The following is a 19562-nucleotide window of genomic DNA, read 5'->3' as shown; positions in this document are numbered from 1 at the left end:
TGTATATTAGCAGGTTCCATTTTCTTAGATTACAGATACTTGTATATTAGGTACCATGAAAAATACTTGAACAATTAGATTTTCTTTTAATACAACTATAACTCATAACAGTCATTATAAATGGATATAATGTAGTGATTTTAATTAACTAGTAAGTTGTTCTTTCTACCACAAATCAGTAGCGTTTATTTATGTAAGTGTGTATCATCATACAAATACTTGTCATTCCAAAACTTTCAAATAACATATTCACAGTTTCGACAACAAATTTTGCACTTCTAGTCGCTGTTTGCACTTGGCTACCAAGGGTTCGGCCTTGGGCATGGTAACCCCAGGACCTTCGGTCATGTCCACCATCTCTTCACTTAACCTTTCCCAATCAAAGCATTGGATTAACAACCCCAAAGACAAACCAACCACGCGCACAGCCAACCCTTCTCCTGGACAACTCCTCCTTCCAGACCCGAATGGCATATGCTTGAACCCATCTCTTGTGCCATCTAACCCTTCAAACCTTTCCGGATTGAAATTTTCAGGGTCGGTCCATAACTTGGGGTCATGTTGTATGGCCCATTGGTTAACAAATAACATGGTCCCGCTTGGTATCTTATAACCTCCAATAACACAAGCATCTGATGACTCGTGAGGAAGTAGTAAAGGGCCTCCAGGGTACATTCGTAATGTCTCGTTTATGATACAACGTAAGTACGGCAGGCTAATTATGTCTGACTCGTCCACAAGTCGATCCTTTCCAACTTGTCTATCAATCTCGTTTTGTGCTTTTTTAAGAACTTGCGGGTTATTCAGCAACAGTGACAATGCCCATTCCATGGTTCCAGCCGTAGAATCAGTACCAGCTGATAATAGTCCCTATATCACAATGGTCATCATTCACGTATATATCAGATCATGTCAAAATAAAGATTTGTTTTAATAATTATGAACATAATTTATGATCCAAATCAAAACATACCTTGATTAAAATCATTATTGGTCCTATATAAACTCATTGGAAAAAATGATATAGATGCATCAACAAAATGGATAAGAAGGAAACTGTTTCATTCCATAAGATCGACAAGCAAAGAAAAAATCATTTTATTTATTTATATTATCTTTTCCAATATAAAAAATTTGACTATCTCATCAGAATAGAATTGAATAATTTAAGCACAATCAAATTTTAAAGATTATCTACAGTCAACAACATTTTATTGCTTTTAGATAAGCTTGGATAAAATGATTTATAACTTGATGAGATGAAATTCAACTTTAATTAGAGGTTTCCTGTGGTATAACGTGGGTCCAATAATGCAAAATTCTACATTATTCTGCCATTTATTTTGACTATTAAATTATTTAAACTTCAGTTCCCTGTAAAACTTGTTTTTCAACCCACATTATTTGATATACGTACCCACGTAACAAAAATAAATTAATTATAATTAAGTTAATAAAATGTTTAATTACCATGACAAAGCTCCCGATCATTGCATCATTATAATACTCTGGATCTGATTCTTGTAGCTCTAACAACACTTCAATCATCGTCTTCTTCTTCTTTTTCTTGCTAGCCACTTCTCCTCCTAATTTCGATTTCCTAAGTTGATCAATTAAATCTTGAAAAAATACATTTCTCTTTTCTTGCAACGCAAGTAACTTCTTTTGCAAACTATTCACTCCAAACCTACTCAAAAAAGGCAAATAATCGCCAACATTAGCGGCACCAGCAAGCAAAAACATTTCGTTCATAATTTCCCTAAACCGTTTACCTTCTTCATCCACCTGATAAATTTCGTTACCAAAATAACGCTTTCCCGATATCATCCTCATCATCATATTCAATGTCAGTTCATAAAATACAGACTTCATATTCACGGGTGAAGAATAATTAAAATTCATTAGTAATTTACGTATCATAAATTTGCCTTCTTCCACACGTATGTCATGAAACTCGTTTATTCGATGAATAGATAGGATCTCAATAGACGCTATGCGTCTTAGGTTGCGCCAATTATCTCCATAAGACGACGACGCCAGACTGGTGTAATTATTGCCAATGATTTTGCCAAAGAGCGTGTGAGGGCGGTTGGCAAAAATAATGTCGTTTTTTGTAAAGCATTCTTCGGATGCTGAAGGGGACGAGATTAAAAGGACACGACGTGATCCGAATTTGAGGTGAAGAATGGGTCCGTTTTTGGATGAGATTTTGGCTAAGGTTTTGTAGAGTGGTGGTTTTAGAAGGTAAAGGTGACCGATAATTGGTAGGCATGGGAAAATGGACGGTGGCAGATTTGAGAATTTGTGAAGGAATTGGGATGTTAGGAGAAATGAAGATAGAAGAAATATGATGGAGATGTATAGATATGAAAACTCCATTTTTTGAAAAATATTGGCTGTATGATTAGTCAAGGGTGGATTTGGGTTTTAAGTGGTTTTGAATTTTTGATTATGGTTTGGATTGATTAACATCTAAGTAATCTGAAAAGTCAACGGAAGATTTAAGATTATAAATTAACATTGTTGTCACCATTAAGTAAAAAAAAAATTTTTTTTATCACTAGTCTAATACTACAAAAACATTGGACTTTGTTCAAATCAAATCCGTTAATTATAAATTATAAATTAACATTATTGACACCATTAAGTAAAAAATTTTTATTACTAGTCTAATACTATAAAAATATCGGACTTTGTTCAAATCAAATTTTGATGTCGTTACCAGCAATTACATCCCAATTTCAGGTCATACTTCTATTAATTTTTTTATTTCTTTATTTATGTTAGGAAGTTACTAGTATATATTTCTTTGTTATTTATCACAAAATGAAAAAAATATTAAACGCTTTCTAAAGATGGGTTTCCGCAAAAGACAATTGTAATTTGTAATTTGGTACCCGCAATGAAACTTACTTTTGATAGTAGTTTTTATATTATTGACTCTATGCTAATTTAGGTAATATTAATTTGAAGTTGTTTTTCATGTTGCATGTATAATGATTTTAAGGTTGTCTTTTACTCAGTGATGTTTAACAATATATGATTTATTGTTGTTTTTGGTGTTGTTTATAGGCTGTTTGACTGCTGTTTTATTGCAAATTTAGGGTTGTATTTAGTGTTGTTTTGTTGTAGATTTAGGGCTGTTTGTAGTGCTATTTTGTTGCAGATCTAAAGCTCATATATAAGGCTATTTAGGTGAGGTTTTGCTCATTTAAAACTGTTGTATTTGACCCTTGCTAAAAAGTTGTTTTGGTGTTGGTTTTTTTACAATTTAATGATCATTTTTTATGTTGCAATAAGGCTATTTTGTTGAAGATTTGGGGGCTGATTATTTTGATCTTACTATGAGCCTATTCAACATAGGCATATTTTTTTTTCCCCCACCATCTTAATTTTTTGATCCGTCACTGGATTTACTTACATTAGGAGCGAGAAAAACCATTAGCAGGTAGCATTGGCAAAAATCGAAGTCGGCTTCATTACATCTTTCACATTGATAAACTAGGCAAGCAACGTTGGCCATATGACCAGATGCATTTGACTGATGGGAGTAATTAAAGTGGAGATTGTGAGCATTTGATTGGTTGTGCAAAATAAAATAAAAAAATCTATAGATGTAGATAGTAGTGATGGAGCCGATTACACCTAACAATTTGGTAAATTTTGGTTTCTTTTCGTAAGCCACATGTCATCATTTGATTGGTTGTAGATTTTGCCAATTTTAGTAAAAAAAAAATTTAACACCAAGATGATTTTATTAATAAGAAACTTCGGCAAGGTGCCGAAGTAAGTATTACATCAAGTAACTAGGACTATTACACATAATGACAACGACAACTTGATTTTTTTACAACGAGATGATACCCATAAAAACGACGAAGAAATAATCGAGTTAAAAACGTATTCACTTGTTGTTATCTCTTTCCCGCATACCACATTATTTCGATTTTTCCATAAGGACCACCATCAAACGAAAAGAATTGTTCCAATGATAGTCTTATACTTTCTTGTCACTTGAAAAAGGAGTCCAACCATTTCAAAGTGTGAATTTTAGTATTAATTTAAAATCACAGGGTCACGTTCAGTTTGTAAGATTTCATTTTAGTTGTGTAATGGAATTTTTTATGTCAAGATAGTCATATTAAGGTAACTTGAAGGAATCCTCTTTAATCGATGAAATAAACAATCTTTATTTAAAAACATAATATAGATAAACAAAATTATAAAAGTCATCTTAAATAGGACTAGCTCTAAGATCTCTTCTCTTCTCTTATATAAATAAAAGAGGATTGTTTCTAGAAGTTTTTTTAACAAAAATTTTATGTGTCAAATTCATATTATTTCTTACAAGGATTTTAAAAAATTATGACAACATAAATCATAAATCATTTTGATTTTACTTTTCTTTAGATTTTTATAGAATTTAATTTAATTTGGAAACCAAATCTTCCTCCTACAAATTCCATGCCAAGAATTTCACTTATAGTTATTAACTATTATCATTATGCTAATATTATTATTATTATTAATATAAAGTTATAGTTTATTTTAATTTGTAGCTTAATTATTATTATTTTTTAATTGTAGCTTAACTACAGGAATAGAATTATGAATTCGTGTGTATTTTATAAGATTTTTAGCTTTAATAATGATTTTTCTTCTTATACAGTATTGTAATAATTTTCATAATTTTTTTTTTATTATTTCTTGAATTTGAAGGTGTTGAGCAAATGAAAAGTTGATTGTATGATATCTATTAAAAGCTTTAAATACATTAATATGTTTATAACTTTTTTTTCCCCATTCTTGTGTATTATTTTATCAGTTTCTCTCATATATGTGAAATATATCAATGCGAAACTACTTTATTGCACCGTGTTCAATTATTATTGCATTCTTTGATTAAGTATATTTCATATATAAAAATTAAACAAATATGCAATTATTCCTTTACTAAGCATTATTGAATATTGACTAGCAAAAATTGTATTAAAATCTTCGGGTTGAACCCGTGTTATTTAGCTAGTTGTGTAAGAAGTGTTATCGAGGCATCGAGCCGAACCCATCAACTTTGAGGGCCCATCAAAAAAGTTGAAGAGTTTTTACTCAGGAGGTGAAGTTGAAGTTTTAATGGAAGATTGTTAACTTAGAAATATTAAATTGTGAAGAAGAAACAGTTGCAAATCTATTCTTTCATCTTCATGACCATTGTACCAACCGCCCCTTAAACTTATGCATAGTTACAATATAAACCTCTAACTTTATAACAATGTTAAATATGTAGTTTAGACTTTTAGTACCCAATTTTTGTAAAAAAAAAAAAAGGAAAAAAAGAAAAAAAAGTTAATTGCACAAATCATCCCCATGGTTTACACATTTTCATGGTTTTCATCCCTTAAAGTGATTTTTAGTGGATTTCGACTTTCATATTTACAGTTTTAGTAGATTACATTCTTTTGAGAGTTGTAAGGTGATAAAAAAGTTTTTCATTCTCCAAAAGGATGTAAATTCTAAAAAAATAAAAATGAAAGACGAAATTCATTTTAAAAGATCTTTAAAGGATGAAAACTGTAAATATGTGTAAAACACAAGGATGATGTGTTCAATTAACTCAATCTTTATATATATATATATAAGGCTATCAGAAAGCGCTCACGTGGCGCTCTCTGAGCCCGCCATGTCAGCGTTTTCTGATGTGGCGTTACCAGAGCGATTTGAACGGTACGTCAGCAGCCACATCAGTGTTCTACGGTGTGTAGGGTCCACATAAGCATATAAACTATAAATATACCCTTTTTTAATTAAAAAAAATAAGGCTTATGGGTTTCGAACCCGCAACGTTACGTTTAGAAGCTGAGCGTGTTTACCAATTGAACCACGGAAGGTTTTGTTTCTAACTGTCAAACTCACTATTCATAAACGCTCACTCACTTGACTTTTCTTTCTTTTTTTTTTTAAAAAAAATGTAGATCCCATCGGAAGTTCGGAACCCATCAATCAACTTTATTCCTATTTTCAATTTGTTTCCTTCAAATCTTTACTCCTTATATTTCTTCCTAATTTCTATCAGATAACCTCTGATCCCTAACTTTAGGGATTTAGGGTTTTTTAAAAATGGCTAAATCCCCTTATATTTCATTAATATATGTATATATTATATCAACACAGCCGTGAGTTTTTTTATTCCGACTAACACGTTCAAAATCAGATATCATTCCAGGTAACAATTTTCGATCCTTTAACTGTTCGATCAATTTTTTTTTGAATGTTTTCGATATATAAATCAGAGATAAGGTTTTATGATGCAGCGTTATTTTCAGCCGTAAAACGGTTTAATCCCTTTGAACATTAACTTTTTTTTTCCGGCTAACACGCGCAGTGAAATCGGGTATCATTCCAGGTAACAATTTTCGATCCCTAACCTGTTTAATCAGTTTTTTTTAATGTTTTCGATATATAAATCAGGGATATTTACGAATACCAAAGTTTATTGTGCGCATATGGTCTTGATTAAAGCCAGTGAGCACATACACTATCAAACATGTACATTTATGTGATTTATTTGATTAAATCAGTTTTTGTGTGATTTATATATATAAAGATTTTTTGCAGGATCGATGTATGTGGTTTTTCTGTTTTTTATCCACCAGATTCGAAGTTTCGAATTAGTAACCTATATGCTTTATTCTTTAAAACTATTTCAGGAGATATCTATATTAAGCGAATTCCATTACGGAACATAGTTCTTTATATGGGAAAGGATAAGGTATTCATTTCGTCTCTTGATTATTTATACGGTTGTTTAGATTATTGTTTTCTAAACAAATAAGATGTTAACTTTTGTATAACTCATTATTTTACTTATCTTCAATAGTGTTTTAAACAATTCATGGACCATCTTTACAATTGCTTGATTAGAATGGATGGTATGTTACATATGTGAGAATTGACAAAAAGTACGAGTAATAAATATTATTCTCAAGGTAATGGAAAAGAAGATGGGTCATATTAGGACTATAATTGAATATTGGTTTGGGTTGCGTAACAGGTCTAAATGGGTTAAGTTGACTTAGGTCATTTATAGTTGGGTTGGAACAGCTGTCAATTTGGGTAATAGGTCTGGCCAGTTGGGTTGGAACGGCTGTCAATTTGGGTAACGGGTCTGACCAGTTGGGTTGGAACGTTTGTTAACACCGAAATACGGTGCCTTTTTCTATAATTGCATTTTGACCCTATTTTGGCACCAAATCATAGTATATGAGTGGGTGGCAGTTTTGTAGTAGAAGAGCTACTAAAAGGTTCAATTGGTCTTTAACACTCTTTTTAGATGGTTCAGTTAGTTAGCACCCCTTAACAAGAAATAGGTGATCTTAGTCGTTGAGGTTATATTTGTTGGAATATCAAAAATAAAGGTTTTTCATAAGCACATGAAATTTCCAATAGATACTGGTTGATAAACACATGAGGTAACTCAACTCTTAAAAATTAAATAGATATGACATTGATTCAAATGACAGGTTACAAGGTTTTAGTACTATACGTGATATTATAACAGGTGATAACCGTCTACAAGCTAATGGATCTTGCAGCTGGCTACTTGTAGAAATTACTGTTATATTAGACGACCCGTTTGACTAACCAATCTTCTTTGGTGTATATGAATTAGGATTTGTAGCAGTTTTCTGTGGCTGCCCGGCGCTAAATTATGCACTCTATTTGTTGCCAACTGCCCGGATTATACTCCCGTCTTTGCAACCATGGCTAATAACTGCCTGGATTACACTCCCAAGTCAAACCATTGTGGCTCTCAAGAGGGCCTTTAATATCAACTCGGTATGAACAGTTTCCCAACAAGTTATTTAAATAAATAGCGTTCCATAATTTTTTTCATATTTAATTTGCAAATTCCGAGTCCTGGAGTATTCACTATCTTTCAGGAACTTGCAGCCGTGACATATCTAATGCCCGAGCATGCTACCTACATTACAACTGGATGCGGTTCCGTAAAGGTATATTCTTGCTTTATCTGTTTCTTCTATATGCCATCCTACACTTTTTTGGCCTAAAGTAGTGTATAAAAGGAATAACGTCCATTATTAGATATTGTCTAATGGCATGAGCAAATTCAGTTACCAAATATTACGTACAAAGGCAACTTTTTAAATAAATGGTATTGATCTGTACAACACAAAATGATCTGATTTTAAAAGTAAAATTAAAAGTATGGGTAGATTTTAGTGTACAATACAATAAATGGTATTGATCTGTAAGTCATTACATATGGTATAATTTGATTATTTGTCAGGATGGTAAGAGTTGTTGGATTAACTTATAGAAGGAATGGTAAGAGATAAAAGATCAATTTGAGCATTAGTTGAGTGTTAACTAAAATTATCGGGATACACATATGCGATCAGAAAGTAAATATCATATACTTTGTTGTCAATTTGACCCAAGAGGAATGGTAAGAGTTGTGTTGGGTTGCTTATACATGGGATGCAAAAATATAAATGATTTTATTATGTGACTAGGTTATTTAAATATGAAAAGTGGTTATTATTCATTGCAGTAGTTATTTTTAGATGATGAATAACAACTTCACGAGCTTTGTTTTTTTTTCCCAGCTTACTAGGAACAATGCATTTATAATTAAGAACAAGGTGAGCCATCAATGACACATTGATCATCAACTTATTCTCTAGCTCACATATAGGATGCAGAATAGAATCAACCTCCATAGCACAAGGAGTAACGTTTGGCCGGGTACGTAATCTGTCAAGAGCTATCTGCCAAGCACAATATGTACTTCTTGGCACCTATGAGTTCCAAAGTTGTTTTAAGACAAGATCTAATTTTGCAAACATCTTCTATTGCTCCAAATGAGACAAAGTCTTCACTGTAAGTACTTCACTGCAAAGAAAGGCCACCACCCATTAGGTTGTGTTGGGTTGGGTAAGTAAAACAGGTGAACTTGGAGCGAATAAACTTGGCTGTCCTAAAATTATTTTTATCCAGGATTATTTTTTACTTTAGAGAGGGACAAGATGGTTAGGTTTGGATCACCGGTCAAATGTCTTCGTTGTGATACGAGTCATTTTATAAATGTACCGGAAAGTTTGTTTCTATATTTTGTTATTGTAAGTTGATTTCTAGATAAAAGTAATGCTGAACGTGAAGTCCTTTTGGTGTTATTATAGGGTTGCTTATGGATTCATGTTTATATAATGCGACATCAAAATTATATATTCAAGTATATATAAGGTATTATTTTTTTTATTGACTCATACTTTTGGATGAGATTTTACATTTTGGTTTCTTGAGAATCTAATTGCCTTAGATGCCCTTTTTGATCAAACACAATTGCATGAACCTCGAATCTATCAAACATGGTTTAAAACACTAACATGCTTTTATATTGAAAACATACTTGGATTGTGAATGGTTGGGTAGCCCATTATTTGCTCCCTCATCCCTAAGTTGACAACTTTGTTTATACATCTTGCAGATCTTAGGTTCATGTTGTGTTTACTTCAAGTTGGAGCCTTATATTGGATTTTGTTATGGCAGCTAGGATTGGCTCTGTAATAAAAACAAGATGAATCTTCTGTTTAATAGCTTTTGTTCATTTAGAACATTGAATGTAAATCGAATAAGGGTCGGCTCTGGCCAATCTATTACAAGTATATTCATTTTGTAGAAATTTTCAAGTCTAAATCTTTTATATTGTTCAATTCATATGAACATCTATTTTATTATATATAATTATTTACTTTTCATTTATAACAATGTTTTTGTTGCATGCCATTTAGTCATATACGATGAATCATGTAGATAGTTAACTAGACCGATGCAACGCACGAGTTTCACCTAGTTATCAAATAATTTATGTTTCTGTTGTATATTTATTCATCTTTTTAATTGATGTTTGAGATTATTAAATTATCAGTAAAATATTAAATCATGTTTAGACATATAAAGTTAGTCTTAAATTCTTTCAAACTTTGTTACATAATTTTATAAAGATTTTTCAATCGTATTTTCAATATATTGCGAGGCAAAGCCTTGTACGTGTATTCAAATAATGGAGTTTATGAATGTCTCATTTTGTTTTTAACTTCGAAAAAATTTATCATCGTAATATTATGTTTCAGTATTTTATTATTGACTAATTATATTAAAGGTCCAGCTTATGTTCTTGAGCCAGATCTGGAAGTTTTTTTACACTTTCGTAGGTGTCATTTATCTTAAATATAGCAAACACTCAAGTTTTTTTTTTATATATAAAAACTTACAAAATCACAATATCGCAAAAAGATGTTACATTTCTACACAAAATCATAAACACTCCTAGAAAGAAAAAAAAATGTTGTATTGCACAAATACTATGCAAGTAAAAACTAAGTTCTTGTAATCAAATAAAGTTTCTTACTAATTAAAACTTATTTATATAGCCTTATAAAACATATAAAGTGTGTCTTAAGTTTTTAAAATTACGAGTATTACCATTTTAATCATATGTATAATACTTTAACAAATTCAATGCAATAATTATAATGATACCACTTAATATAAATAATTTAGCTAAAGGCGAATTTAAACTTATAAAAACTTAAATTTAATTTACTATAACGAATTAGAAAGTTAACATACAATACATTGGAAAACTCAATGTTGTGGAATAATATTAGTGTAATGCCTAGTTTTAGAAAATTTTTATGGACATCGCTATACCAAAGCTAGTGTGAAGCTGATTGCCGTCAACCCGTCACTCCCTACTTCTTAATCATATGTATTTTTTTTTTTCTAAACAACTTAATATGTTTGACAATGGATGTTTCTTTGGTATGGAAGAATTCAATGAAGAGAAAAGAAACTCAAGTAAAATTGACCTCTCAAATAATTAAGTTTATGTAAAATTGATCGAATTTATAAGACTTTGGACACATAAGATTATCTTTCTTAGCATTTTTAAGTGAAATTCTTCATTGTTAAACAATAAAATATGCTTGACTGCCTTCACATTTTTTTTATTATTTTTTTTTCCTGATTCATTTCATATTTTAGATATTTTCCCTACCAAATACCCCCTATACATGCCTTATACGCATATTTATAATATATGTTTAGCTCTCAAATTAATATATTTATTATATTTTAAATGAAATTAATTTATAACATTTACCTTTTAATTTCTGAAACATTTACACTATTACTTTTACATCAATAATCTACCATATTTGTTGTCGTCTCCAGCACTAACAATCTTCACCACCACTGCCAATCATCGCCACCACCGTACTGCTACTAACGCTACTACCATCGTCTTCATATCGTTTAACTAAACATGTATATATATATATATGGGAAAAGGGAATATAAGGCTGTCTGACACCTAAGCTTAGGTATGGAACCTCTCACATACTAATATTTTACTATTTTTTGTTTAATGAATAAATGCATGGGCCCTCATGATTTTTATGGATTAAAAAAATAATATGTGAGTGTTCTACACCTAAGCTTAAATACCCGACAACCTTATATTATATATATATATACTACGTTATAACACTTTGATTTTTTTTAATTAAGTAGTTGATAACCCAAAATGTCTTTCCCTCTTATTCATCTATATTATTTTATTAGAAAAAAAAACACTTTAATTTTGTAATTGTTGAAATATATGTAAGATTTTTACCTAGCACCCATTAAAAAAAATTTAAATACATTATCACTTAACATTAATGATTAAATTACATTATCAATTATTTATCTTTTAAATTATCTTCATTAACCCTTTAAATCAATTACTTTTACATCAATTAACAACACCACTCGATGCCGCTCCACCACCGATAGTGGCTCCCATAACCACACCGTTGCCTCCACGACCACTGCCGCATTGCACGAGTATCTTAATTGTTATTTTAAACATTTTCACTTAAAATACATAGAATATCTACTTGAAATACTTATAATAAAATATAAATGTAAATGTAACATTCAATCCCGTCTTTAACGAGTTTTGAGTTCAATACCTCGACAGCCTTACCTCTATCTAGGTGTCTAGGTAGAGAGATTGCTTTCGTGTTCTATATAAATGAATCAGTTATAATACTTAATAAAATAAATTTACAACATCTACCCTTAACTCCTAAAATAACTACAACACTCTTTTTACATTAATATCTTCATATACTCGCCCGACGCCATCGCCATCACCATCAATCGCCGCCGCCACTAGCCATCAATATTTGTTACCGTCGCCGTCGTCGTATTGTACAGATATCTTCTGGTGTGTATATATTCAAAATACTTTACTCGTATATAATAACACGTATGACGTATCCATACTCCATAGTGCCAAAGCCTTGAAAAGAAGCGGAACAAACAATAACAAACTCTTAAACTCTAGTGTATCTATATCTATACAAATATAAAATTCGATATTCCTCTATACATCTTATCTTTTCCGGCGCCGGTCATCACTTCTCGCCGGCCGCCATGATCCACAACCTTTCACCACCACCACCACCAGAACCCAAACCCGAAGCAGAACCCGAATCTGAATCCGAACACCACACTCTTCTCCCACTATCCACTGATCAAGATTTATATATAAACAACAAAAACAACGACAACAACATTAATTCATTAGATTCATCAGAAGTTGCATATGAATCACAAGACAAAATCATAATATTCGAAACAGACCAACAACACCACCAAGATTTATATTCAGAAACCCCACCACCATTTTCCTTAAAAACATTATGGTTATTTACTGGCCCTGGTTTTTTAATGAGTATAGCTTTTCTTGATCCAGGTAATCTTGAAGGCGATTTACAAGCCGGCGCAATTGCCGGTTATTCGTTATTATGGTTATTAATGTGGGCCACTGGAATGGGCTTATTGATTCAGTTGTTGTCAGCTAGAATTGGTGTGGCAACTGGGAAACATTTGAGTGAATTGTGTAGAGAAGAATATCCGAAATGGGCCGGGTTAGTTTTGTGGGTCATGGCTGAAATTGCGTTAATTGGGGCGGATATTCAGGAAGTGATTGGTAGTGCTATTGCTTTACAGATTTTGAGTAATGGGGTTTTGCCTATTTGGGTTGGTGTTGTGATTACAGCGTCAGATTGGTTAGTTTTTTTTTTTTTTTTTTTTTTTTTTCGTTTTCGTTTGATGGTTGTTTAGTTTATTGTGATCTAGTGATGTAATAGCCCGTACCATAATAAGATAGAGGTTTAGGCATGTTAGAGCTTTAGGATTACTAGGATAGATCATGAATTTGGACTTTTGGGTGTAAGGCTAATTAGACGATCGAATACTATTTGGATCATGATCCAATTAAGTCATGACCTGTCTCACATGGATAGGAAGATAGAAGCTTAAGCGTTTTATAAGTTCAAAGTTATGGTCGACCAATGTCTTTCACCATTGATTTTAAGTTGATATCAAAGTTGTAGGACTAGATCATGAGAGTTTGCGGTGTTGCAAGTTCTATATGTGGTAAATATGATTACATAATCTCTGATTTACAAAACTATAGTTCTTTTCGTATTTAGGTGGTTTTGAGACTTAAAAAAAATACATTTCAGATGACTTACAATCCGTATAACCTGCTCGATCTATGTGACTCGATTCCTTGTTCACTTTACCTTAACCATTTGGCTATATACTAGACAACCTAAATCGAGCCTTATATATAGGTAAACAAATGGGTCAAATTTGTCACTAGTAGAAAAATGCATTGACAGAGAAAAAAAAAACATGCCACTATTCTGTTCACTGTAATTCACCTGTTTCAATCCTTTTTAACTTTTGTTATTTTGTATTACCTGCGTGCACAGTTTCATGTTTTTACTTCTTGAGAACTATGGAGTGAGGAATTTGGAAGCTGTTTTTGCAGTGCTCATCTCGACTATGGGACTATCATTTGCATGGATGTTTGCTGATGCACAACCTAGTGGAAAGGAACTTCTAATAGGTTAACATTCTGTAGTGTTGTGCCTGAGTTATGTTTTTATCTATAACAGGTCATATGGGTAGAACGTTGCCTAAGACATATTTATAATCGCATATAGTCTTCGAAACTGCTTTAGTTCAAACAATCTGATTATTAATGTATTAATATAGTACTATTATTCCCCGGAAGATTGCTTAAACAAGTAATGAGTTTGGGCAAATTTTTTATCTTGGGTTAGACCCTCCTTGTTTGCACCTGCAAAAAGGCTCAAACTTTCTACATGATTTCATAGTTAATCTTCCATGTTAACTATTCTCATGTGCAGTGTACCTTCACGAGAAAAAAGTCAACATGGTTAAGGCTACTTACATACCATCCTCTACGCCATCAGTTTGACTGGTAATCGGGTCTGATTATCCTAAATTGAAGTTGTTGAAAGTCAATTCTTTTATTAAAATACTAGAAAATATGAAGCTTTTGTAAGCTTTGCATATGAATTCCAATCCGATCTAACCTATAGAAAGCCCCTTTTTTGACCTGTTACGCTACCTGCCTGATCTGCCTATATTGCCACATTCAGTTCTACCGCTTTTTGTTTTTTTTGCTTCTATAGCACAATGGACTTATGTGTTGATTACATGCGTTTTCAGGTCTTTTGGTTCCAAAACTCAGCTCAAGAACAATTAGGCAGGCTGTTGGGGTAGTAGGCTGTGTCATTATGCCACACAATGTATTTCTACATTCTGCTTTGGTACAATCAAGAAAAGTTGATCCAACCAAAAAAGGCAGGGTTCAAGAAGCAATAAATTACTACACAATCGAGTCCTCTGCTGCCCTTTTTGTTTCTTTTTTGATCAATGTGTTTGTCACTACTGTTTTCGCCAAGGGATTTTATGGAACTAAACAAGCTGATAGTATTGGCCTTGTAAATGCTGGTCAATATCTTGAAAAGAAGTATGGTGGAGGATTTATGCCAGTGTTATATATTTGGGGTGTCGGGTTATTAGCAGCGGGTCAAAGTAGCACAATCACGGGTACTTATGCGGGCCAGTTTATTATGGGAGGTTTTCTTAATCTTCGGTTGAAAAAATGGCTGAGGGCATTGATAACGAGAAGTTGTGCAATTGTTCCAACAATGATTGTGGCTCTTGTTTTTAATAAATCAGAAGCTTCATTGGATGTTCTAAATGAATGGCTGAACGTTCTCCAGTCTATTCAGATCCCATTTGCTCTTATCCCGCTTCTAACGTTGGTGTCTAAAGAGGAAGTGATGGGGGTCTTCAAAATTGGACGGACTCTAGAGGTTTGTTGTTAATTTAACTTTTTTGTTATTCTGCTTAAATAACTTTCAATATTACTGTTTTCCTTTTTCGGTGGGGTACTAACGATATGAAAAGTTTCGCGTGTGTGACCAAACAAATACATTATTGCTTTTGAGTGTGTGTCTAGTCAGGGTTCTTTCTTATACTTTAAAGCATATCATAGGCTCCTTTTAGTAGATCTTCTTGAATAGGACAACTTAGTCTAAAGTTATAGTGCTCTAAAAGCTTTAAGATGCAAAAGTTATGTTGGGTATGCAAGTTGTGCCTAGTAAACAGGGGAATAAGAATTAAATCTTATACATGGTGACACTCAATGGTATAACATAGATTAATTGTATGTTTCTAGAGGTGGCAATTTTCACCTGATTAGCAGTTAATGGGGTGATTCGGGTATGTTTTATTTCTAATTGGCCAAAGGTAAAATAAAAAGAATATCTACTACATTATTAAACATTTGGTCAATTATTTAAAAGTTATAAATTTAAGACGTCGTTTTTACTGTTAGGCCCTTACAACTTAAATCCAGCGTGGGAAGCTGCAAACTATGTAAAACCAGATACAAGTAGAATCAAAATGAATCTTTAATTATCTATCATTAGTTAGAAGATGACTATACTTTTAACAAATATGCTTGGAAATTTTATATTACATGTACCACCGTTACAAGTGACAGGGGTGTTGTCACCACTAACTCACACTGAAAGTTTTGAATTTTCTTTTTGAAGATCTGTTTTTGAATTACAAAACCTGAAAATCTATCAAAACTTTTCACTAATGCACATCGTGGGGGTAACCATTCTAGGAGCAAAAAAACAGTTTTTGTCAAATGGTTCTATCAGGTTGAAAGCTCAAATGCATATTATTTTAATGCATAAAGTCTACAACTATTAATATAAGCTGCAATTTTGTAATCAGATTGACACACTAACTACTTAAGAAAATTTAAGGACAAATATCATTTGTTTCAGTGAGAACACAAAAAGTTGCATGTTTAGACATGAACCTCTCGACCCACCACCCGAACCCCTATTTGCTGCCTCTAGTATGCTCCTTCATCATACTAGTTATGTACCTCTCTTAAGGTTCCATGAAATTTAATTTATATATAGGTATTATCATCACAAGTTATCGATGACTTTGATTTCGTGTCATAAGTTTCTCATTTAACTATAGCCATGTAAAAAGTTGTATTGTTTTTGGATTTTGGCCGCAGAATTCAACAATTTTATGCTCTCCTCCCTCAATTTCTATATATGAGATATAGTAGAAAAAAACTAACAAATACAGAATAACTCAATTGTATAATACTAGCATGGCCCACCTGCACAAAATGTAAGCGGCAGATAGTTTCAGCTGTTTCCGATCATGGCAAGGGGAACCAGGTCAGGGTGGTGATGGTGTGAGAGAGAAAAAAAGAGGGTGTTTGGTAAACATAGGTATAATGATAGATGAGGTGGAGAGTTTTTAGCAACATGGATATAAGGATGAGTTGGCACAATATGATTAGTAAAGTTGAATCTTAAGATAGATGACAGTGGATTAATGCTTTTTATAATATTATTGATATAGGTAGAGAAGTAAAAAAAGAATTTTGAACAAATTATCAATATATTTGAATAAAACGATAGATGATGTTGTATGCATAAAAAGGTAGACGTTTGACCTGATTACTAATTAGCTAATCTTTATTATTTTTACATGGACCAGTTGGATTTAGGGTTGCCAAAGTCTATACACTATGATTGCCAATATAAACTCGAATCAACCCATTCATTAGTTAAAGGGTCAAAATAGCCTCCTCTCACTGCTATAAAAAAAATTGTATTTTATTAATCTGACTACATTTACCGTTATTGTTGGGTCATTCTTCATTCTGGGTGGCTTTTTTTTTTGTTGCAGAGAGTTGCATGGAGTGTGGCTGGCCTGGTGATGGTGATCAACGGTTACCTTTTACTTGATTTCTTTGCAGCTGAAGTCAACGGATTGTTATTTGGCTTTTTAGCCATAACAGCGACTGCTGCTTATTTGTCGTTTATAATATATCTCATAAATCATGGACAGTTCCTGCCGTCGACATGGTTTGGTGAGATAGTTAATAAAGGGTATGCCTATATTGGAAAATGAACCGTCGAATGCATTGACCCACATTTTAAAGTCAAAGATTGGTTGTTGGTATAGCGTTTTTAAACAGCTAGTCCATTTTGCTACATCAACCTCAGTGAGCTTCAGTTTACAATTTACATTGAAGAAGCTAAAGTTTACACAAAGAGGAATGAAGATATTATCATTGTTCATAGGCTAACCCTTGACCAACCTTAAAAAAGCTTTGCTATATTGTAGCTGATTTTGTGTAGAATAGTGAACAAATGTAACATTATATGTGCGGAACATTTTTAGGAGCGTACTCATAGGCTTCGTATTTGTGAGCTCCCTAGAATTACATAAAGTCGATATGAACATTTTGCATAGAATATTTCTTCATTTGGTATATGGCCGATAATCTTATTTTGTGCAGTTCTCTGGGTTGTAATGTGTTTTATTTTTTTATTGCAATGAATACAACATTTTGGCTTTTGGGTGTTGGATTGTTCAAGCGTTTTAGTGAATAATACTCTTAAACATAACACAAATTCTGTTGATCCATATATATTGTAGATTGATATAGGGATTCAGTTTATGTTTTGCTTCAAAGGGTCAAGTCAAAATTACTCTCGATCAGAATAAGTTTAATTTAGTTTATATTTTGCTCTAAAGTGTCAAGTAAAAATTACTCTCAATAGAAGTATGTGTCAAATGGGTCACAGCCAACCGCTGCACAAGCGTTTGAGCATTGGGTTTAATTTGATGCATAGCAAAGAACCGTATTAGGGCTTGACATGCCATAAGCTCTCTTGAAAGTGGGGTGCCTTCAGCCCTCGGGAACATGGACACAGTTGGTGCATGGTGGTCGTCATCTCGAGCCCTAAGGTGTTTGGTTGAGTCCAACAACGAGCGCAACTCTCGTGTTTGGACATTGCAAAATGTTGGTTTGTTAATTAAAGTTGTGTTTGAATAAAACATCAGAAGAACAAGAATATATGAAGGAATATATACGTTCATCAGTTCATGCAAGGTAAATGCACTTTTGATAGGTCAATATTTGCTAGCGACCACCCACTTTACTTTGAATTCCATCCCATCATTTCATCACATTTGGATGGAAAATTAATGGTAATCGGTTGAGAATCTTTGCTTTAGTCATTGCATCTACTTTATATATGGGATTTAGGTAATATATGAAATAAGCGGAGAAAATGAGCAACTCGTTTGTACCATAGAATGAAGTAAAACAAGAACCTGGCATAATCTATCTAAATTAAAAATATAAAATAAAAATCTAAGATGTCTGTTAAAAAAACTAAGAAAATCAAAATCTTGGATGTTAGGCCTGTGCTTATAGTAGTCCAAAAGGTGCGTCTCAAGCATTAAGGACGGAGGACTCCATTGGCATGGAGCGTCCTCTAGCTGCGTTTTGAAAGGGGTCCTACCCAAGACTCTGCAAGACGACACGATGTCGGGTAGGAAGGAGGATTAATGTGAGGTAGGAGCGGATTAATGTGGGGTAACATATGGGGTACAAGCTTGTGTTATAGGCGAGAGTTCTGAGGGAAGTCCTATTGACATGGCAGTAAAGAAGTTGGAAGACTCTCCTCCTAGTAATGACAAAAGAGTGGAGATATGTAATCTTGTCCATATATCGTCAATTTATATTATAGGTGGTATAAAACAAAAATGTTGGTTCACCATTCAATAATATAACATTTTATTGAAGAATATATATTCGAATTACAAGAACATATTACAAAATACAAACTAAAAAACTAATACAAGAATCCAAATACAACAAACGGACATAAAACAGATAGGAAAGGATTAACAACGGCTGAAAGTTTTGTTAAACAGAAGGCCCTTAAAACTGATTCCGGGCCACCCAAGTGAACCCGACAGTTTTCCAGAGTACAACAGCCAAAGCAGATTGTACTGTCGGAGTTAATCACAACCCAAAATTATACCTTCAAGAACAGCAAGAAGAAAAGTAAAAGAGAAAGTGTTTGATTTATCCAGATTGATGGAGTGTTGGTGTTGTAAAAACTACCAAATTCCACTAAGTATGATTTATATACATATAAATCAGTTAGTGAAAGGTTTAGTGGGATAGTTGTTAGCCTGCATGCTTAATTAACAGGTGTTATACTTGAAACTGAGTCAAGTGTAATGCCAAGTCCAAGGCGTGG

General features: G+C 32.8%; 2 protein-coding genes across 2 annotated transcripts; one reads left to right on the top strand and one right to left on the bottom strand.

Annotated features, from left to right (window-relative positions):
• Window positions 1-174: 174 nt before the first annotated feature.
• On the bottom strand, window positions 175-2379 carry LOC122608334 (cytochrome P450 81Q32-like). Its single transcript, XM_043781429.1, has 2 exons — window positions 1471-2379; window positions 175-870 (listed from the first exon to the last, which is right to left on the bottom strand). Exons 1-2 carry the CDS (start codon window positions 2377-2379, stop codon window positions 250-252), a joined length of 1530 nt encoding a protein of 509 aa, XP_043637364.1. The 3' UTR covers window positions 175-249.
• Window positions 2380-12420: 10041 nt separating this feature from the next.
• Window positions 12421-17860, top strand: LOC122607519 (metal transporter Nramp2-like). Its single transcript, XM_043780507.1, has 4 exons — window positions 12421-13139; window positions 13851-13987; window positions 14617-15269; window positions 17188-17860. Exons 1-4 carry the CDS (start codon window positions 12502-12504, stop codon window positions 17410-17412), a joined length of 1653 nt encoding a protein of 550 aa, XP_043636442.1. The 5' UTR covers window positions 12421-12501; the 3' UTR covers window positions 17413-17860.
• Window positions 17861-19562: the final 1702 nt, after the last annotated feature.

This window comes from Erigeron canadensis, chromosome 7, assembly GCF_010389155.1.
Source record: "Erigeron canadensis isolate Cc75 chromosome 7, C_canadensis_v1, whole genome shotgun sequence".
NCBI lineage: Eukaryota > Viridiplantae > Streptophyta > Magnoliopsida > Asterales > Asteraceae > Erigeron > Erigeron canadensis.
The sequence above is the reverse complement of the archived record's forward strand: the minus strand, read 5'-3'. Positions and strand labels throughout refer to the sequence as shown.

Excerpts from the sequence above, each read along its gene's own strand:
- LOC122608334 (XM_043781429.1), bottom strand. The coding sequence starts at position 2,379 with ATGGAGTTTTCATATCTATACATCTCCATCATATTTCTTCTATCTTCA. Across the intron at positions 871-1,470 it reads TGATCGGGAGCTTTGTCATG|GGACTATTATCAGCTGGTAC; the intron begins GTAATTAAACAT and ends ATTGTGATATAG.
- LOC122607519 (XM_043780507.1), top strand. The coding sequence starts at position 12,502 with ATGATCCACAACCTTTCACCACCACCACCACCAGAACCCAAACCCGAA. Across the intron at positions 13,140-13,850 it reads GTGATTACAGCGTCAGATTG|TTTCATGTTTTTACTTCTTG; the intron begins GTTAGTTTTTTT and ends CTGCGTGCACAG. Across the intron at positions 13,988-14,616 it reads TGGAAAGGAACTTCTAATAG|GTCTTTTGGTTCCAAAACTC; the intron begins GTTAACATTCTG and ends ATGCGTTTTCAG.